This window comes from Phragmites australis, chromosome 7, assembly GCF_958298935.1.
Source record: "Phragmites australis chromosome 7, lpPhrAust1.1, whole genome shotgun sequence".
NCBI classification, from domain to species: Eukaryota; Viridiplantae; Streptophyta; class Magnoliopsida; order Poales; family Poaceae; genus Phragmites; species Phragmites australis.
The window spans coordinates 35,593,181-35,610,549 of NC_084927.1; the positions used below are offsets into that span (position 1 = coordinate 35,593,181).

Below are 17,369 nucleotides of genomic sequence, written 5' to 3' on the forward strand. Positions count from 1 at the left end.
AAGAACATCTCCTTCATTTATGAATACGATGAGACCGAGCCGCCTGCCGTATTCAAGAAAGCGATAGAGGTCTTGCACGCTCGGAAGCTGGAGAAGGCATTGAAGAGCCTGGTATTCGCATCACCCTCCCTGATCCAGGCCAACCTAGAGTGAGACTGGGCGATAGAGCGCTCGAGGGAGGCAAGGCCTAAGCAGACGATTTTGAGCCATTTTCTTAGCTCGGCTTCAACAGTTGTTAGTGCCCTACCCTCCTATGCAGCGTTAAACCATGAAATGACCTCCCGTGCAATGAGAAATTGCTCTTTTATGTTGCCAACTTGTAAGCTATTCAAGCATTGCAGGTCTTTAGCGGTCCTTCTCAACAGAATGTTTAGCCTAATTAGCGGTGGCTTGGACATCTCAACATTTGGCAGCATCTAGCCTTTCTGGACAACCTCAATAAAGCCTGGCATTTTGGTCTAGAACGTCTCTAAGTGGAAATAAAGTCATCTCTGGGAGCACACCGAGGATGAGAGTAACAAGGGGCAGTGATCCGAGCAATTGGAGGATGGAGCTAGAAGGAAGAAATCGGGGAATGTTGTATCCCGTTTCGGCAAAACTAAAGCTCTATAAAGTCTCACAAGGGTGAGAGAAGCTCTCTTGTTGGACCAAGTGTAGCGCCGACCGAAGAGATGTAAGTCCTTAAGCTCCTACCCCATGATGAAGCGTCTAAACCTCGCAATTGAATGCCTATTGAGGTTGTAATTGTTTTTATTAGCCGCTAAGTATATCATGTTGAAATCCCCAATGATGAGCCAAGGCCCTGACAACAATGCTAACACGTTAGCTAGCTCGGTGATGAAGGGTTCCTTTTGGCTGTCATCATTTGGACCATATACCACAGACATGTGGAAGGAGGCCACAATCGGTGAAGAAAGTAGAACATTGACAGATAAGCGAAGCACATGTACAACAATTAGCATAAAAGGATGGTTGCAAGGCACGATCATGCCACCCTTTGTACCGATTGCAGGCAAGAAAGAGTAACCGGATATTGCAGGACCACAGATATTGTTAATTAGGAAATGGTTGATAGCCTCAAGTTTAGTCTCGAGCAGACACACAACTGATGCATTGTGGTTTGAAACCATGGTACGAACGACATCCCGGTGGGCCTTAAAGTTAAGCACATGGACATTCCATCTAAAAATGTTAAAATTATCCATAAGCGGCGACTACAAACTGGACCAAACATCTAGCAGTTCGGAGAGTCCGCATTAAGTGCAACATACGTGATTGGGAGAGCTTGGTCAGGAAAGAGGTCTCGAATTGCCTGTAAATGCTACTCGGATAATGGTTGCTCAAAAATCTAGATGAGAACTTGATAGAGTTGTAGCGAGACAGTCTCGTCATCCTTGAGAAGGCTGAGGCAACGCATAAGCAAGGTTTCCCCTCGCTTGGAAGGTCTAACAGCAGAGAGGCTGGATTGTGCAGCCATACGGCTGCTTCTTCGCGGGGCGTGAACTGGGCACGAGGCGGAGATGTCTCTGTGGGTAGGAGCGGCCAAAGGAGTAGGGATATTCTCTAGTAAGCCCTCGAAGGAAGGAATGCATAGTCTAACCATCCTCGTTGAAAGGCCAAAGCGTCGTTGCCGATCTCAACGGCCATATTGTCGTCCTAACGGTGTGACGTAAGGGAACTGTTGGTAATCCGACAGCCAGCTCGGTGAGGTCGAGAGTCCAACCGTCGAGCGAAAGTGCACCTACCAGAGCACACTCTGGGGTAGCAACGATGGCCCACTAGAAGCGGTGCCACAAGAGAAGAGCCTGGGGTGACCTGAGGGATGGTAACCGAGCTCTGACCAGTGCCATGACATTGGCATCTTGAGTATATCAGGTTGATGTGTCGAATTACCAAAGCTCTGACATGGGCCTGGAGGTACGTCGTGTCATGATGGCGGAGTTGTATAGTGCACTTGTAATATCGACAGATTAGTGAGTGAATATTGACGAATTTAGCTTATAAACTTTTTCCTCGAAACGTTTCTTTTGCTCATACCAAGTTTATCATTAAAGTCTGTATGTATGTTGTTGTTGTTGTCATGGACTGGCAGATTTGTTAGTTGATTTTTTTTTTTTTTTTTTTTTTTTGCAAAATTCCTGATCTAAACGGACGGACGCACAAGCATCAGCTTGTTTTGTGTCTTGTGGCACTCAGTCAATGCCGCATGCAAATTTTTGGCTTCCATTCCTTTGCACGGGCATTTAACTATAAATTCATTAAGGCAAAAATTCTTTATATGTGTGTTTTTTATGTTAGCTTCTATATTGCATGTGACATCTTCATTTTAAAGATGATCTATGTTTTAGATATGCTTCATACCAACAGCAGTTAATAATGATGATCTTGCTTGTATACAAAGCAATCTTACATTCGAGTCTAACAAAAATGTTTGAATGCTCCATATGTTCATTTGATGCAAATTCATATGCTTGACACAAGGTTAGTATGCAAAATACTGTTTTCACGTAGAATATAAGTTCCCCTTGCAACACATAAACACCTAACTAGTAAAAGTTAATTTAATTACAAATGGTGCCACCATCACCAGTAAAAGAATATAGCCTATAACCCTAAAAGGATCGGCCAAATCGCCGAAAATAGCACATAAACTCACTAGAAGAGTAGCACACCACCTTTAGTTTACTTCTTCTAAAATGAGAGCCGCCAACTCATCTGGTTGTTTACTGTCATTTTGGAAAATACGTCGATTCCTTTCTTTCCCTACGTTCTACATGATGTAAATCAACCTGCCATCGAGGTCCTTACGGCGCTTTTTTGGTGTCGCCTTTGAGGTTTCCTGCACCAATCCCGCAGTGTGCGGTGTTGTGTGGAAGTGACCTTGAAGTTAGAGCGTGGAGAGCAATCCAATTCTTGTTCGGCTTCTCCTATCTACCGTCGCATGCTGCTGCCTGGAAAGTTAGCCACCTGGAATACTCGATGCTGAAGAAACCTGAAATTGCATCTAGCAAGTGAGTAAATCCACAGTCCTGCCTGCATTTTATGATTTGTTCTACTCTAATTTCCCTGAAATCGTACAACTGCATTTGCTATTTGAGTAAGTAACTGAGTTCTTATCCTGATCGATCCGCCTGTCTGCTTGAATTGTTAGAATTTTTGTAGTATCCAGGGTCCCAATTGTCTCTACGTGGTATAAAATTTGCCCAACGTTTTACCAGAAATTTTCCCTGAAATCATACAGAACATGATGAACACCGAAAAGGGGGGCAAAAGGGTGGCCGGTTAAAGAAGGGTGCAAACCAATTAAGCCAAAAGGAAGGCAAGGCGACGAAGGAACCAATCAATCACAGCCACGACCATTGCTGCCACGCATTCTCACTCCCAAAAGAGGAAAAATAAACCCAGGGTGATGTAGACATGCATGAACAGCTTCAATAATGCTTCCATCAGCAAGCAGGGGTCCGTTTGCAGTAAGGTTTCGTAGTTTGCATATATTAGCAGGACTGCATCATTGTGGCCTAAATATACTACTAATTGATCTCTTATAGTGCTTTATCTTATCTCTTCTTCTTTAGGTTGCCCGTCGAAATGTTCCTCTTCTTTCGCGCCTTTATGGCAAAGGAGAATTCTTCGTCGTCGCGCACCAGTGTTACGCAATTCACAAAAGAGTAGGTGCCACCACTAGGCATAATATATTCCTCTTCGTTATTGTTTATTTTGCTTTAGATCAGATTATTATGCAGTGCAATTTCTTCTTGCTCTTGGGAAAGATACGGGCAATGATTGCCCAATAGTGGGACGACTTGGACTCGTTTATTAGTAGAAGACATAGCTATACAAAATTGGATAAAAAGTTTAAGAGATCTGTACTCGTTTCAAGTTCTCAACAGAATGTTATGTTAGAATTCAGTTTCTCGTTACCAAGTTACTGCAGATCTCATAGGAATCTACGCACAATTTTGGTAGATAATCAAAACGTATATGAATTGTACCAATACATGTATACGATTCGGATACAAGTTTAGAGCATAAATATTTTTCTCTTTCTCTAACATATTTGTATCTCTTCTTTTAATTTTATGCATTTTGTAACTAAACGACACTATCCTCGTAAAAAAACTAAAGAGGCTAATTTTTAATCAAAGATTATCATGAAAAAATATTACAGCAAGGCTAGCCACGTTATTGGCGTGGACCACCTTGCTAGTTTCTAATGTATAACACAGAGTAAGAATAATCGACTGATCAATGTGATGTGTTCTTCTCGACAAGATGGTAAGGCATTGTTGGTTAACGGAAAATGTTGATATACCACTGAAGAAAGCAACGAGGAATGGAGACAAGTAGCACTGGAGCAAAAAAGAAAGGTGTAAAGGATGCTTCTTTTTGGGAAGGTTGAGGAGGTTTAGTGATCAGGAGGGATACCCCAGAAATGGGAAGTTCCACCGTGCACCAAGTTTGTGAATCTAGTGATGTCCCTTAATTGCATCATGGAATCTAACAGGACCCCATTATAGGGTCATCACAACATGAGCATTATTTAAATCGTTATGGCCTTCATGAGGTCCCAAGGACACTATAGCAATTGAAGTAAGTCATGATAGGCTCACTTTATAATTTTGTGTGAACCTAGCGCTGTCCTACACTTCATTCTACTTCTTGTAACTAGTTATGTTTACATAATTACATCTATATCTGTGAGTAACAAGCTAACAAATGCAAGGCACTTTAATCTGTAGGGGTTCTTGTGCCAAGAGAAGCTTCTTTCGCACTTCAATTTGCTCATCTATGAATAGGTTTAACCTGCCCTGCAGTCTGCAGAGTCTTTTCGCATGCACCTTTCTGCCTAATCAGTAGGTGACAGCTCTGTTGCACGGATACGCACGAGAGGCACCGTATCCCCGTCTAGGATGTGTACAGAACGGGGATACGCGGGGATACGCGTATCCCTTTTTTTATTTAAAAAAATACGAAATTAAAGGGATATGCACGGGATACACGGGGATACGCGGGGGATACGGCCGAAATACGGCCCGGCCCATGAGAGGAGGCTACTAACCTTTCTCTGCTCTCTGCTCTCTGCCGCCGAAATACTGCTGGAACTCTCTGCTCTCCGCCATCCATCCGCACCGCCCCTCCTCTCCGCCGGCGCCGCCCCTCCTCCTCTCCGCCGGCGCCGCCTCCCCTTCTCTCCGTTGGCGCCTCCCCTCATCTCCGCCGGTGCCGCCTCCCGTCCTGTCCGCCAGCGCCGCCCCTCCTCTCCGCCGGCGCCCAATTTTAAATTTTATAGCTGTGACAGAGGGTGCTCCAATTTTTCTAAAATCAATTGACTCCGAAGGAGAGGTACAAAATCAATTTGAGCTTATCTTTTTGATCTTTTTTTGGTACGTTATGGTCTTCCTGTCTTGAACTCTTGATAGGTGAAAAGCAAGGAATATATCTTCGATAGGTTGAAGGAGGTGATAGAGGAAGTTGGATCAAAGAATGTGGTCCAAGTGATCACTGACAATGCGGCAAATTGCAAAGCCGCCGGATTGATGACTGAATCAAAGTACAAGAACATCTTTTGGACTCCTTGCGTTGTGCACACCCTCAACCTTGCATTGAAGAATATTTGTGCTCCAAAGGATGATGAAGGCGACAATAAAGAACTTGTTTGGATCAAACATATCTCAGAAGATGCCTCCTATATCAAGAATTACATCATGAATCATGGCATGAGGTTGTCCATGTTCAATGAGTTTACCAAACTCAAGTTTTTTGCAGTTGCGGAAACAAGATTTGCTAGTGTCATTGTCATGTTGAAGAGGTTCTTGCTTATCAAGGAAGCATTGGTGCTCATGGTTGTTGGTGACAAGTGGATGGCTTATAGGGAGGACGATCCAACCAAAGCTCAAGCGGTGAAGGAAAAGATTCTCAATGATATATGGTGGGATCAAGTTCAATACATTGTTGATTTCACCGATCCCATTTATTCAATGCTACGGGCAGCTGACACAGACAAGCCATGTCTCCATTTGCTCTATGAGATGTGGGACTCTATGATAGAGAAGGTGATGTGCTGATTTTGACATTTAGTTGTCTATGCTTGCTGATTTTGTTGTCCTATGCTTGCTGATTTTTTTTTATATATCTTAGGTGAGAGGTTGTATCTATCGGAAGGAGGGAATTGTGGATGGTGGTACAAGTATCTTTTTTGATATTGTTCAAAGCATTTTACTATCTAGGTGGGGCAAGAGTAATACTCCTCTCTAGTGTTTGGCACACTCACTAAATCCAAGGTAACAAACTATCAACCTTACATTGTCATTTAAATGTTTTGAATTGCACAATTTTGATGATTCTTTTTGTTATTGTGGTGATGATAGATACTATACTCCAGCTTGGCTTAATGAAGTATCTGGTCGTGTCAGCCCAAATAATGATGTTGAAATTAATACTGAGAGGAACAAATATTTTAGAAAGTTCTTTCTAGATCCGGATGACTTAAGAAAAATCAAGACACAATTTGCTGATTTCTCACTATTTTTGGGTGCCTTTGATGACCCTGATTCAGTTGAGGATAGAGCTCATTTTGACACAAAGCAATGGTGGGGCACTTATGGAGTTCACATCCCAGAGTTGAAAGATTTAGCCTTAAAGCTACTTGGGCAGCCAGTATCTTCCTCTTGCTGTGAGAGGAATTGGAGCACATATGCTTTTATACATAGTATGAAGAGGAATAAACTCACTCCTGAGAGAGCTGAGGATTTGGTGTTTGTGCATAACAACTTACGTCTTCTTTCAAGGAAGTCCAATGATTATCAAAGTGGACCAAGCCGAATGTGGGATGTCAGGGGAGATGGCACCGAGAGCTTTGTTGGTGTTGGCTTTTTAGAAGGTGCTGATCTGACACTTGATGAGCCATAATTTGAGGAGAAGATATTAGGAGGGGAAGATTGAGTTCTTATCAGTTCTTGAAGAGCTTAGCATGTTTCTTTATCTTATATTTCTATGATATTTTGATATTATTATGTAATGCACAATATTCGACTATGGTTGTAATTTTGTATTTGGGGTTTACCGTATCCCCATATTGCTGTTTTTGGAAAATGTTATATCCCCGTATCTCCGTATCCGTATCCCCGTACTGTGTAACATAGGGTGACAGTGCATGTGGTGTATTTAACCATCTTTGCTTGGTGGTGGTGTAATACAATTTACGTGGAGACTACTTGGAGTCATACCTTTTCAGGGCACTGACAATCAGATGAGTTATCTGAAATTATTGAGCATCTAATGTGTCCATCTGCAATGCAATGCAGGCTTAAACGCATGCTTCTTTTACACCTGAAAGTTACCATCTTTCTTCTCTATCAGAATCATCTGCATACCTTTCAGGCTCTCACTTGTTAGGTGATGATGGATGCATATCTGTATTCCTATGTGCACATATCCAACTAGTTTACGTAAAGAATAATTAGTGCATCCTAAACATGAGGCCCAGGTGATAATATTAGATACTAAAAGCTCTTTATAATTGGCTCCTCCTTTTGAAGGGAAGGCGGCTGGCTCCTTAAATAACCCTGCACCACTTCCTCTGGCCAACTGGTGGTGTCCTATGGAGCTGATCTAGAGGCACATCTGCGGAGGCCCTGTGTTCAGCGATTGAGTTTCCCCCGTCATCCTTAATTGACGAAAGAACTGCAACCAGGTACTAAATTTCCCTACTTAGTTTATCCATTGATTTTGCTTGTTCTGTTCGTGTTGATCTTAGCCAGGTAAAATTCTATTCTTTGGCTGATATTCGTGTGGGCTAGAATTAATGATAGATGGTGTTTTGATAGAAATTGACAAGGAAAATATCACACTAAGCTTGTTAAACATGGCTGGTCTATCTTTTCATTCCTGGTGGGCTGAAAGAAAGAAGGCATATTACCTTCTCAGTGGCTGTGTTCTCTGATTATGATTCATGACTATTTGAACTTTAATTAGTCACGCTCAATTGGTTGTTGCCTTCTTACTCACTGCGAATTGCTGCAAGGATACAAAACTAATCAATCATATTGGCTTCTTCCATAAGTCTAGAATAGCACTCCTGAACCATATGTTTATGAGAATCTTTATATTGTCGACCGGAATAAAGCAATCGGAGCAAGTGATCAAACATTTATAGTTTTAAAAGTGCGTATCTTTCTCAGAGTATTTTTTATGACCATATCTTCTTTCATGTTCATTTAACACTAGACAACCTTAAGTAGATGTGGAACCTTCAAGTTTTATGAATCATGCAGCTAGTATTCTCCTTTTGGTAATTGAATTGCTATTTTCCATTTGACCGACATGAGGTGATCAGTATAACTATTGCTTTCAAGGGAGATCATTTCGAGCATGTTATAATGGAATTTTACCCTGGCTATCTTGAAGACCATTTCAATATCCACAAGCTTAGGTGCGTATTTCCTCTGATCCGATCTCCCCTGTTTTATCTGAACCTTTGCCCATCTGATCCTTAGCAAAACACCGATGTTTTGACGACTGTCCCATTGGTACTCTGAAGTAGAACATGACTAGTCCTCGAAAAGAAAAAAAAGTAGAACAAGACGTCAAGCAAAGAATAGAGCTAATAGCTGTAATGTCACTGACACTAATAGACTAATAGCGCAATTTGCATTAGATTTCCATTACCTATGGCACATCATGATGTAAACTGAATACTAGGTCTTTAGAGGAGCAAGTGGACTAGTGCGTTTGAAGTGAGATCATGTCAGCTAAAATTAACAAAGCAAAGCTCAGAAGTAGGAAAAATAATACGATGGCTACCGTCTTTCGGAATCACCAGTTAGGACCAAAATGCTGCATCAAGAGATACTTTGTGCTAACTCTCCAAAAGCAGACTAACTAGGGAGGGAGACGCTTTGCTTTGTTCTAATGTTCTCTGCCTAGCCTAGACAACAATATGCTCTCGTTTTCAACGAACTTTTCTTACTTCAGCCCATAGTTCACACTGAATTTGCATGACACAGCTGTTCCTAAAGAGGACACGTCAGCCGTCAGTACCATCCTTTTAGAAGCCATGCCAGTGAGCTTTGCATCAGGTCTCTTTAGTTGAGGTCCTCTGATAGTTTGTTTTTTTTAAGGAAGTGGTCCTCTGATAGTTGACCCCCTAACCGAAAAAAGCCAAGAGCCTTATTTGGCAAAATAGTGCCGAGGCAGGCAGGCACTAGTGAAGAAAATGTGTTTTTGCATCATCTCCAACCCAGTATACGGCAAGGCAGGGGCTGCGCCTCCTTCCCCAAGTGCTGGTGCTGGTCTGAAGAAAGTGATGACCACTGCATCAGCACCTTTCACGACCGGCTGACTAGCCAATCAAACATCCCCTTTTCTCTTGCCATCATATTTCCTTTTCGTCACCATCACCGTGCACACATATACAACTTGCAGAATTTTCTTTTTTATATTGCAATGTGCATACATGCACGGCATATTATGCTCCTCCTTTCATGCATTGAATAATTGAGGTTCATGAATGATTGAATAGATCATGCAATCTGCAGTCTGCATCATCAGCTTAGGTGCTGACATAGTTGAAGTGGTTATACATGCGAGCTTGGAATTACATATATCGGGTCCTGTTTGGATAGGGGGATTGGGATCCAAATCCTAACATATAACCCTATGTCCCTTTACACTGACAAATGACACCCACCCGTGTGACGAAATTTGGCGAAAATTGCTATGCACAGCGCTGCTGCACTTCTGTTCCTGATAATTTGGATTAGTGGTGTCTGAGGGCTGTGCACAGAGAACCGACCAGATGAAGCACAGTGGCCACTGCTTTGCAGCATTTGTGTGTGCTGGATAGAGCAGAGACCAACCTAACCGGCTTTACCCGTAAAAGCGAAGTGGCCTCGCCAATAATTGAGGGCCATCCTAATCCTCTTTGCCTTGTGCTGTCTTGGCAAGCCCTCCACTATGTGTGAAGCTTCTGTAGTTCTGTTTCCTGTCGTGGAGGACGTAAACATTGCACTGAATAATCGAGGTTCGTGAATTATTGAATAGATCATGCTAGAATCGGGCTGTTGTTTTTTATGGTGCTGCCCTGCGTACTTAGGACCAGGATCTGAGATGCTGAGTGAGTTCATCTCATGGATTCGGTTAGTGCCAAAGGTAGGATTAGGATTGTAAATCTTCACGTAGACTTCAACAAAAACAGGAGGATCAAAAGCTTAGCATGCAGCTGTTCATCAGCTCAAGCTTATGGCTTAGAAGCTCACACCCGGGCTAAATTCTAGTGACTCTGTGGGGTCTTCTTCACGACCCTTCTCTATTCTTCACTGTTGTCATGCCGTATGACGTCACCGCTGATTAACTGATCGGCGTCACTGTCACCACCCTCTCTACACGTTCAAGCCACACTTGTTCAAGCTGTACTAAGAAACGGCTGGAATTTCTAGCACCGGCCGGTGTGGTGGCCGTCCTTGTCAATCCTGGGGAAGAGATGTACTTGGCCGCATAGCGTCACGGCCGGTGCGAACCTGACTGAGCGCGGCTATATAGCTTCCGAGTAGCAGCACATGGGCTTATCCTGTGTTCGTGCTCAGTCGCAGCGCACGATGCAGTAGCTTCTGATTTTAACATCATTGTGACTTCATCATTAACATATGGATCTAGTCCTATACGTTAATGATGAACAGTAAAATCAGAAGATCCTTATCCGTAGCTAAATTGATTGATGGTCATGGACCCACTACTTAGGAGTGTGCGGCGTGTTGTTAGATCAGATGTCACCGTGACATATAATATAGTATATAAAAATGAAATTTTAATGGATGTCCTGTGCAACATGGCGACGCAAATTGGATCCGCTCCCTGGTCCCACATGGCTATGTCGTTTTCCGGCGCCGTCGCGGCAGGCGGCGGCGCTGAGCGGAGGACCGCGACGGCGCTGAGCGGAGGAGCGAAACGAGCATCGCGAACACAGCAACAACGGGACATGAGCAGAAGCAAAAACCCGAAAGAAGAGGATGCAGGCCGCCAATTCCTTCCCGGCACGCCGCACGCTAGCCACCACTACTGCCCCTGCTGCTGCCTCTGCAAAAGCCACTGGCTCCACGCTTGCTTCCACGGGAAATGATTCCACGCTACATGCGCCGGATTCCTGATTCCAGGTCCCACTCGAACTCGAGGCGACGGCATCCAGCCCACTCGCGCAGCCGGGCATGCAGCTGCCACTCCCTAGGAAGAGCACCAGCACAGGTTCCCACTCGGCAGCCTTAACTCGTAACCACAGCTTGCCATTGATCCGTTCGTGCCTTGCCTGTGTTGGGCGACCGATCTTTTCCTTCCGAAGCCATTGCCGTCTGGAGATGACTGCGCGGTCGGCTCGGTCGTAGATGATAAGATCTTTTCGTAACGGTAGTGGGCGGCGTCATCGATCTCAGCGCGCCATTCATCGTTCCATCATTTGTTGAGTACGTTGTCAGCCTCCGCGGCTTTGCCATAAGTGCTCGCCGGGACCGCCTTTCTGGCGCAGCTGCGGCCGCGCTTGGAGAGCATATTTGGCTTTGCGCTGCTGCGCTCATTCCATTCGGAGTTAGAAAGCCTTGTCTTTTTTTTAAGATCTGGTTGCGACCTGCAATGATCCTCTGTTACTCACGGCGCCCCGCTGGTTTCTGTTGGCTAGCATCGGCAGCGCCGCCTCTCCGCCGGAGTACATGACCTCGGCGTCGGCGCAGTTTGCGGCGCCCGTCAGAATTGGGGTGTACGAGCGGCCGGGGCCAGCGCCGGTGATCGGCATGTGGAACAACGAGCCGTTCAAGGTCGACAGCGGCCTGGCCACGAGCGCGTCCACCATCATGGAGGCAGACACCAAGTTCGACACTAGGGTGAGGAGGAACCGAGGAACTCGTTAATTCTTTCCTTTTCTCCTTTTGAGGTATCAAGGGCTATAAAATAGCTTATGTGATTTGTTCGTTGCATGGGTACTCATGTTGATGAGCTTTGTGCAGCTAGAAGATGTTCCACAGGTAGCACTACAGCCAGCAAGAAGTACTGATCAGGAAACAAGCAGGCCGCGAGCCAAGGTGACCACCACATGCAGTAGTACAATTTATGGATCTTTCACTTGTTTTCCTTTTTGCCCTTTCGACTGCCACAGCATATTTAGTCTTTCTTAAATACATGATACAACAGAGAAAAAATCTAAACTTCAACAGTGCATTTCCTAGGTTACTTGATTTGTTCTTGCAAGAGAAAAAAATGATCCAATTGTAAACCTTAAATGATTTTACTCAGGTCCTGAGAAGACTTGCACAGAACAGAGAGGCTGCTCGGAAAAGCCGCCTGCGAAAAAAGGTAACCACAAGAACTTCCATCAACAGTCTCTTGGTGTTATTATGCTAGGTGATTACTTGCTTACTGTATATCTCACTATAGCTGTCATTGTTGTTGTTCCATAGGCTTATATCCAGCAACTAGAGACAAGCCGGATGAAGTTGGGCCAATTAGAGCAAGAGCTTCAACGGGCTCGACAGCAGGTACAGAACAGAATCTGTTGGTTAGCTGTTTCATCAATCAATCCCTGTTACATTTCCTGATCCAGTGCATTGGCTGAGCTGCAGGGTGTATATGCAAATGGTAACCTGGGAGACTCAACTCTTGGATTTTCAGGATCGATAGATGCAGGTACGATCCTGCGCCGATCATTCTGAAGAACGAACAGTAGTCGTCCAATGGTTTTAAGCACAATGTTCAGTATCAAAAGCAGCACCTTGTGAATCTAACTGACGGCTTGTGTGGTTTCCATAGGTGTTGCTGCGTTCGAGATAGATTACAACCACTGGGTGGACGAGCAGAACAGGCACACGGCCGAGTTGAGGACCACTCTCCAGGGGCAGACGACGGAGCTCGAGCTGCGCATACTTGTCGAGACCGGGCTCAGCAACTACGAGCACCTCTTCAGGATCAAGGCAATCGCTGCCAACTACGACGTGTTCTACGTCATGTCCGGCATGTGGAAGACCCCCGCCGAGCGGTTCTTCCTCTGGATCGGCGGGTTCCGACCGTCAGAGGTCCTCAAGGTTGCCAGCTTACTGTCACTGCACCGTGCAGCTTCAGATATACCAGTACTGTCTTCTTGAGCGGTTGGTCTTACACGTTGGATTGGATCTTGTTGTTGCTGTCAGATCCTAAGCCCGCAGCTGGAGCCACTGACGGAGCCGCAGTTCATGGCCGTGTCCGGCTTGCAGCAAACCGCGACGCAGGCCGAGGACGCCCTCTCGCAGGGCATGGAGAAGCTGCAGCAGAACGTCGCGGAGAGCCTGACTGTCACCAACCCGTTCGACTCCTCCGACGCGTACATGCTGCAGATGGAGACCGCGGTGGACAAGCTGAAAGAGCTCGTCGGCTTCGTGATCCAGGTAACTAACCGAGCCGATCGCCAAACCTCAGCCACATGGATGGATGGCACGAAGCACGTGCACCGTGCGCTTGTTGTAGTTGCTCGATCACACCGTGCCCTCTCTATTCGTTGTGCAGGCCGACCATCTCCGGCAGACGACGTTGCAGGAGATGCACAAGATCTTGACGACGCGGCAGGCGGCGAGGGGCCTCCTCTTGCTGGGCGACTACTTCCAGCGCCTCCGCGCGCTGAGCCAGTTGTGGGCAGCACGTCCACGCGAGTCAGCGATAAGCTAGATGCAGTGGCGAAAAGCTAATGACAAAAAATTGAAAAAAGATTAGTAATTCGCTGCATAGTTCCCGGATCAGCGGCCAGTGTAGGGCGAAGAAATCTACTACCTCACTGGATTCGGACGAAGAATTGATGGCTTTTCCAGCAGCGCGGGGCTGCGTGCGTTTCACGAGGTCATTTCAGGTCTGTATTTGATGAAATAATCAACGAAAATTGAGGTCGTCGGATGCGTGGAAGATGTGCAAGTCTTTTGTTTTGGTACCATGCCTGAGGCCTTCGACCGCCGTATAAATGATGAAGCTTTTTATTACTAGTGTTGTTGCGGCATTATATGATGTAATTATCTGTAGCAGTTGTCGAGTAATTTCTCCAGTGTACGGAATGCAGTTCTTCTGCCATTGTATTTGTATTGTATGGAACAAGATAGTTCACTTGACAAGAGAGATCTGTAGCAGTTCACTGCTTGCCTTGGACGGTTTTGCTTGCATCAGTTGCCCTAGTAGTTCAGTTTAGAATTGCTTGCACAATTGCATTGGGTTACTGATGCTAGTCCATCAACTCATACGCCCGCACATGCTAGTAATTTTGGAAGATACATATAAAAATCTATTTGTTAGAGCTCTAATTTTCAACTTCACATCAAAACTTGTGTTTATAGGTTAAGATAAAGTGATTTAAGTCTATATTTTTAGACTAAAATACAAATAAAATTGTTTATCCAAACACTCTTGGTGTACCTATAATTTCAACTCCATAATTTTCTTGAGCTAAAAATATCTAGTTCTAAAAATTCTTAGAGCTAGAGCTCTGTTAAACAGGACCTAAGTAGAAATTGATCGTAGACTCCAAATATGATTTTAAAAAATATATAATATTTTTTAATAATGTATATTGAGAGGATTTGATAATTAACAATTAATGATTTACTAGAAACATGGTATATTCTAAAGACGAATATACAATGTACACGTGTGCTTAATCTGATACTGTATGTTTTATAATTGCCATGATGTAAATAAGGTATGCGATGATATTTCAAATAATTCATCGTGTTCTACTCAGGTACGAAATCACCGTAGTAGCTCCGTGCTAGAGACTTGATGCACTTGGTTGATGAAAATATGTCTTGTCGTATTCCTATGGACGGTGCAAGTTGTCAATGATTTGTAAAGTCAATTGTGCAAAAAAAGTATTGAAGAGGAAGACACAAGATTTCGACTGTCAATTGTGCAAAAAAGTCAATTGTGCAATGATATTCCAAATATGGTATTTGAGGCCCAACAAGTTGGCAAAAGTTCCTCAATCTCCTACAACGAATTTCGATCGTCAAGCCCCGGGATTTTGATGGTTAAGATGATCATTCACAATGTCGTATGGCTAGGCCTGAAAACCTGACTACGATTGTTGCCTCAACTTTCAATAGTGAGAACTCCGATGACGGGTTTGTCGGTGTATTTAGAACCAGGGGTCCCTAAGTCCCGAGGCCAGACCGGCCGTCCACCACATATCACCACCCTGCAAGATAGGTAGAAGCAGAGTCCCGGGAGAGAGCGCTCGGGGCTGCACGTGGCAGCCCCCGAGGACTCGGTGCCCCGAAGGTCCCGCTGAAGTACTCGGGAGAGGGTGCTCGGGGCTGCACGTGGCAGCCCCCGAGGACTCGGTGCCCCGAAGGTCCCGCTGAAGTACTCGGGAGAGGGTGCTCGGGGCTGCACGTGGCAGCCCCCGAGGACTCGGTACCCCGAAGGTCCCGCTGAAGTACTCGGGAGAGGGTGCTCGGGGCTGCACGTGGCAGCCCCCGAGGACTCGGTGCCCCGAAGGTCCCTCCAAGGTACTCGGGAGAGGGTGCTCGGGGCTGCACGTGGCAGCCCCCGAGGACTCGGTGCCCCGAAGGTCCCTCCAAGGTGCTCGGGAGAGAGCGCTCGGGGCTGCACGTGGCAGCCCCCGAGGACTCGGTGCCCCGAAGGTCCCTCCAAGGTGCTCGGGAGAGAGCGCTCGGGGCTGCACGTGGCAGCCCCCGAGGACTCGGTGCCCCGAAGGTCCCTCCAAGGTACTCGGGAGAGGGTGCTCGGGGCTGCACGTGGCAGCCCCCGAGGACTCGGTGCCCCGAAGGTCCCTCCAAGGTGCTCGGGAGAGAGTGCTCGGGGCTGCACGTGGCAGCCCCCGAGGACTCGGTGCCCCGAAGGTCCCGCTGAAGTACTCGGGAGAGGGTGCTCGGGGCTGCACGTGGCAGCCCCCGAGGACTCGGTGCCCCGAAGGTCCCACCGAAGTACTCGGGAGAAAGTGCTCGGGGCTGCACGTGGCAGCCCCCGAGGACTCGGTGCCCCGAAGGTCCCTCCAAGGTGCTCGGGAGAGAATGCTCGGGGCTGCACGTGGCAGCCCCCGAGGACACGGTCCCCAGAAGGTTCGCGCAAGATCGTTCAAAGACTCAAAGGGCCCCGTCGTCAGGGTGTCATCCAGTCAAAGGCCCGATGCCGCATTTAATAGGCGCGCGTGGCCTGACATTCTGACATCCTGACATTCTCGGCTGCCCACGCCCCAGTGTCAGACCCTGCCATGCACTGGCAGGGGGGCGTGGGTCCATTAAATGCACGGGTCCCGTCCCGTTTTCGCCTGCGCGCCTCGGGATAACGTCGCCAGAATCGAAGCGCTCGGCCTGCCACCCTGCCCTGGCAGGAGAACAAGACAGGGTGGGCGCACCGGGCACCTCTGAGGCTGTCCGGTGGGCCCTTTTCAGAGCACCCCGAAGCTTCCGCAGCGGCTGGTGGTCGAATGCACGCCGCCTTCCTCCACCGCCCCTGTCACTTCGCCAAAATGAAATGATTACGCCTTTCTCCGTGGCACCTGGGCATTCGCGTCCCCTCTTTCCCATTCAGGATATGTCGAGGTCGGCGCATCTATAAAAGGAAAGGATGGAGGACACCAAGAGGAAAAAGGGGTCAGTCGAAGAACAAGAAAACAACAGCCCCCGATCGCAAGACGATCAAGAGACTAGCTAGCTAGAACATAAGAGCCTCCTGCTCTTTGTAAACAGTTCTCCTTCGAAAACCAGATATATCCTTGAAGGATCCCCTTCGAGGATAGATATAACACTCATACAGGAGTAGGGTGTTACGCCCCCGCGCGGCCCGAACCTGTCCAAAAACCCGGTGTACCCGCAAGCCAGCGCATTTACTTCAGTTCCCGCTTATTTCCCGTACAAGCTTTTCTAGGATCATCCCCCCGGCCGAATCTCTAAAGAGGGGTCTCTCGGGATCCCTGCGACAGGAGTTCACTCTCCGACAGGGTTCTACAATGACTTCAGACCTGACATCTATGTGAAGTTTGACAAGTTGGCAGAAGTTACTCGATCTTCAATAGCAATTTCAACCAACAAACCCTAGGGTTCGATGGTCAAGATGATCATTCACGAGATCATATGACTAGTATGTCGAAAAACATGACTACAGCTATAGCCTCTACTTCTGGTAGCTGGTGACGTTCTGTGCATTGGATTGAATATTAGGAAGTTGATCTGATAGGATCCAACAGTCATTGGTGAATAAGATTCATTGGTTATGGTTTGTTAGGCATCGAAATCAACATGCAGATGTTTTGCCTTTTTAGATTTTTTTTTAGTTTTTCTTAGCACATCTTATCCAATGTTCACCGTAGAGCTACGAAGAAGCCTCCAATTAGTAAATATATGATTCTTAGTGAG

General features: G+C 46.2%; 1 protein-coding gene across 5 annotated transcripts; it reads left to right on the forward strand.

The window, feature by feature from the left end:
* Window positions 1-7,534: 7,534 nt before the first annotated feature.
* Window positions 7,535-14,145, forward strand: LOC133925082 (transcription factor TGAL6-like). Of its 5 annotated transcripts, none has more exons than XM_062370909.1 (10): window positions 7,535-7,693; window positions 8,355-8,431; window positions 11,666-11,867; window positions 11,991-12,065; window positions 12,277-12,336; window positions 12,441-12,518; window positions 12,603-12,666; window positions 12,790-13,061; window positions 13,167-13,400; window positions 13,519-14,145. In XM_062370909.1, exons 2-10 carry the CDS (start codon window positions 8,379-8,381, stop codon window positions 13,675-13,677), a joined length of 1,197 nt encoding a protein of 398 aa, XP_062226893.1. In that variant the 5' UTR covers window positions 7,535-7,693; window positions 8,355-8,378; the 3' UTR covers window positions 13,678-14,145. The 5 variants fall into 5 exon arrangements, with proteins under 5 accessions (XP_062226893.1, XP_062226895.1, XP_062226894.1 ...); XM_062370911.1 differs by having other exon boundaries at window positions 11,675-11,867; XM_062370910.1 differs by having other exon boundaries at window positions 7,536-7,693; window positions 8,336-8,431.
* The last annotated feature ends 3,224 nt before the right edge of the window (window positions 14,146-17,369 follow it).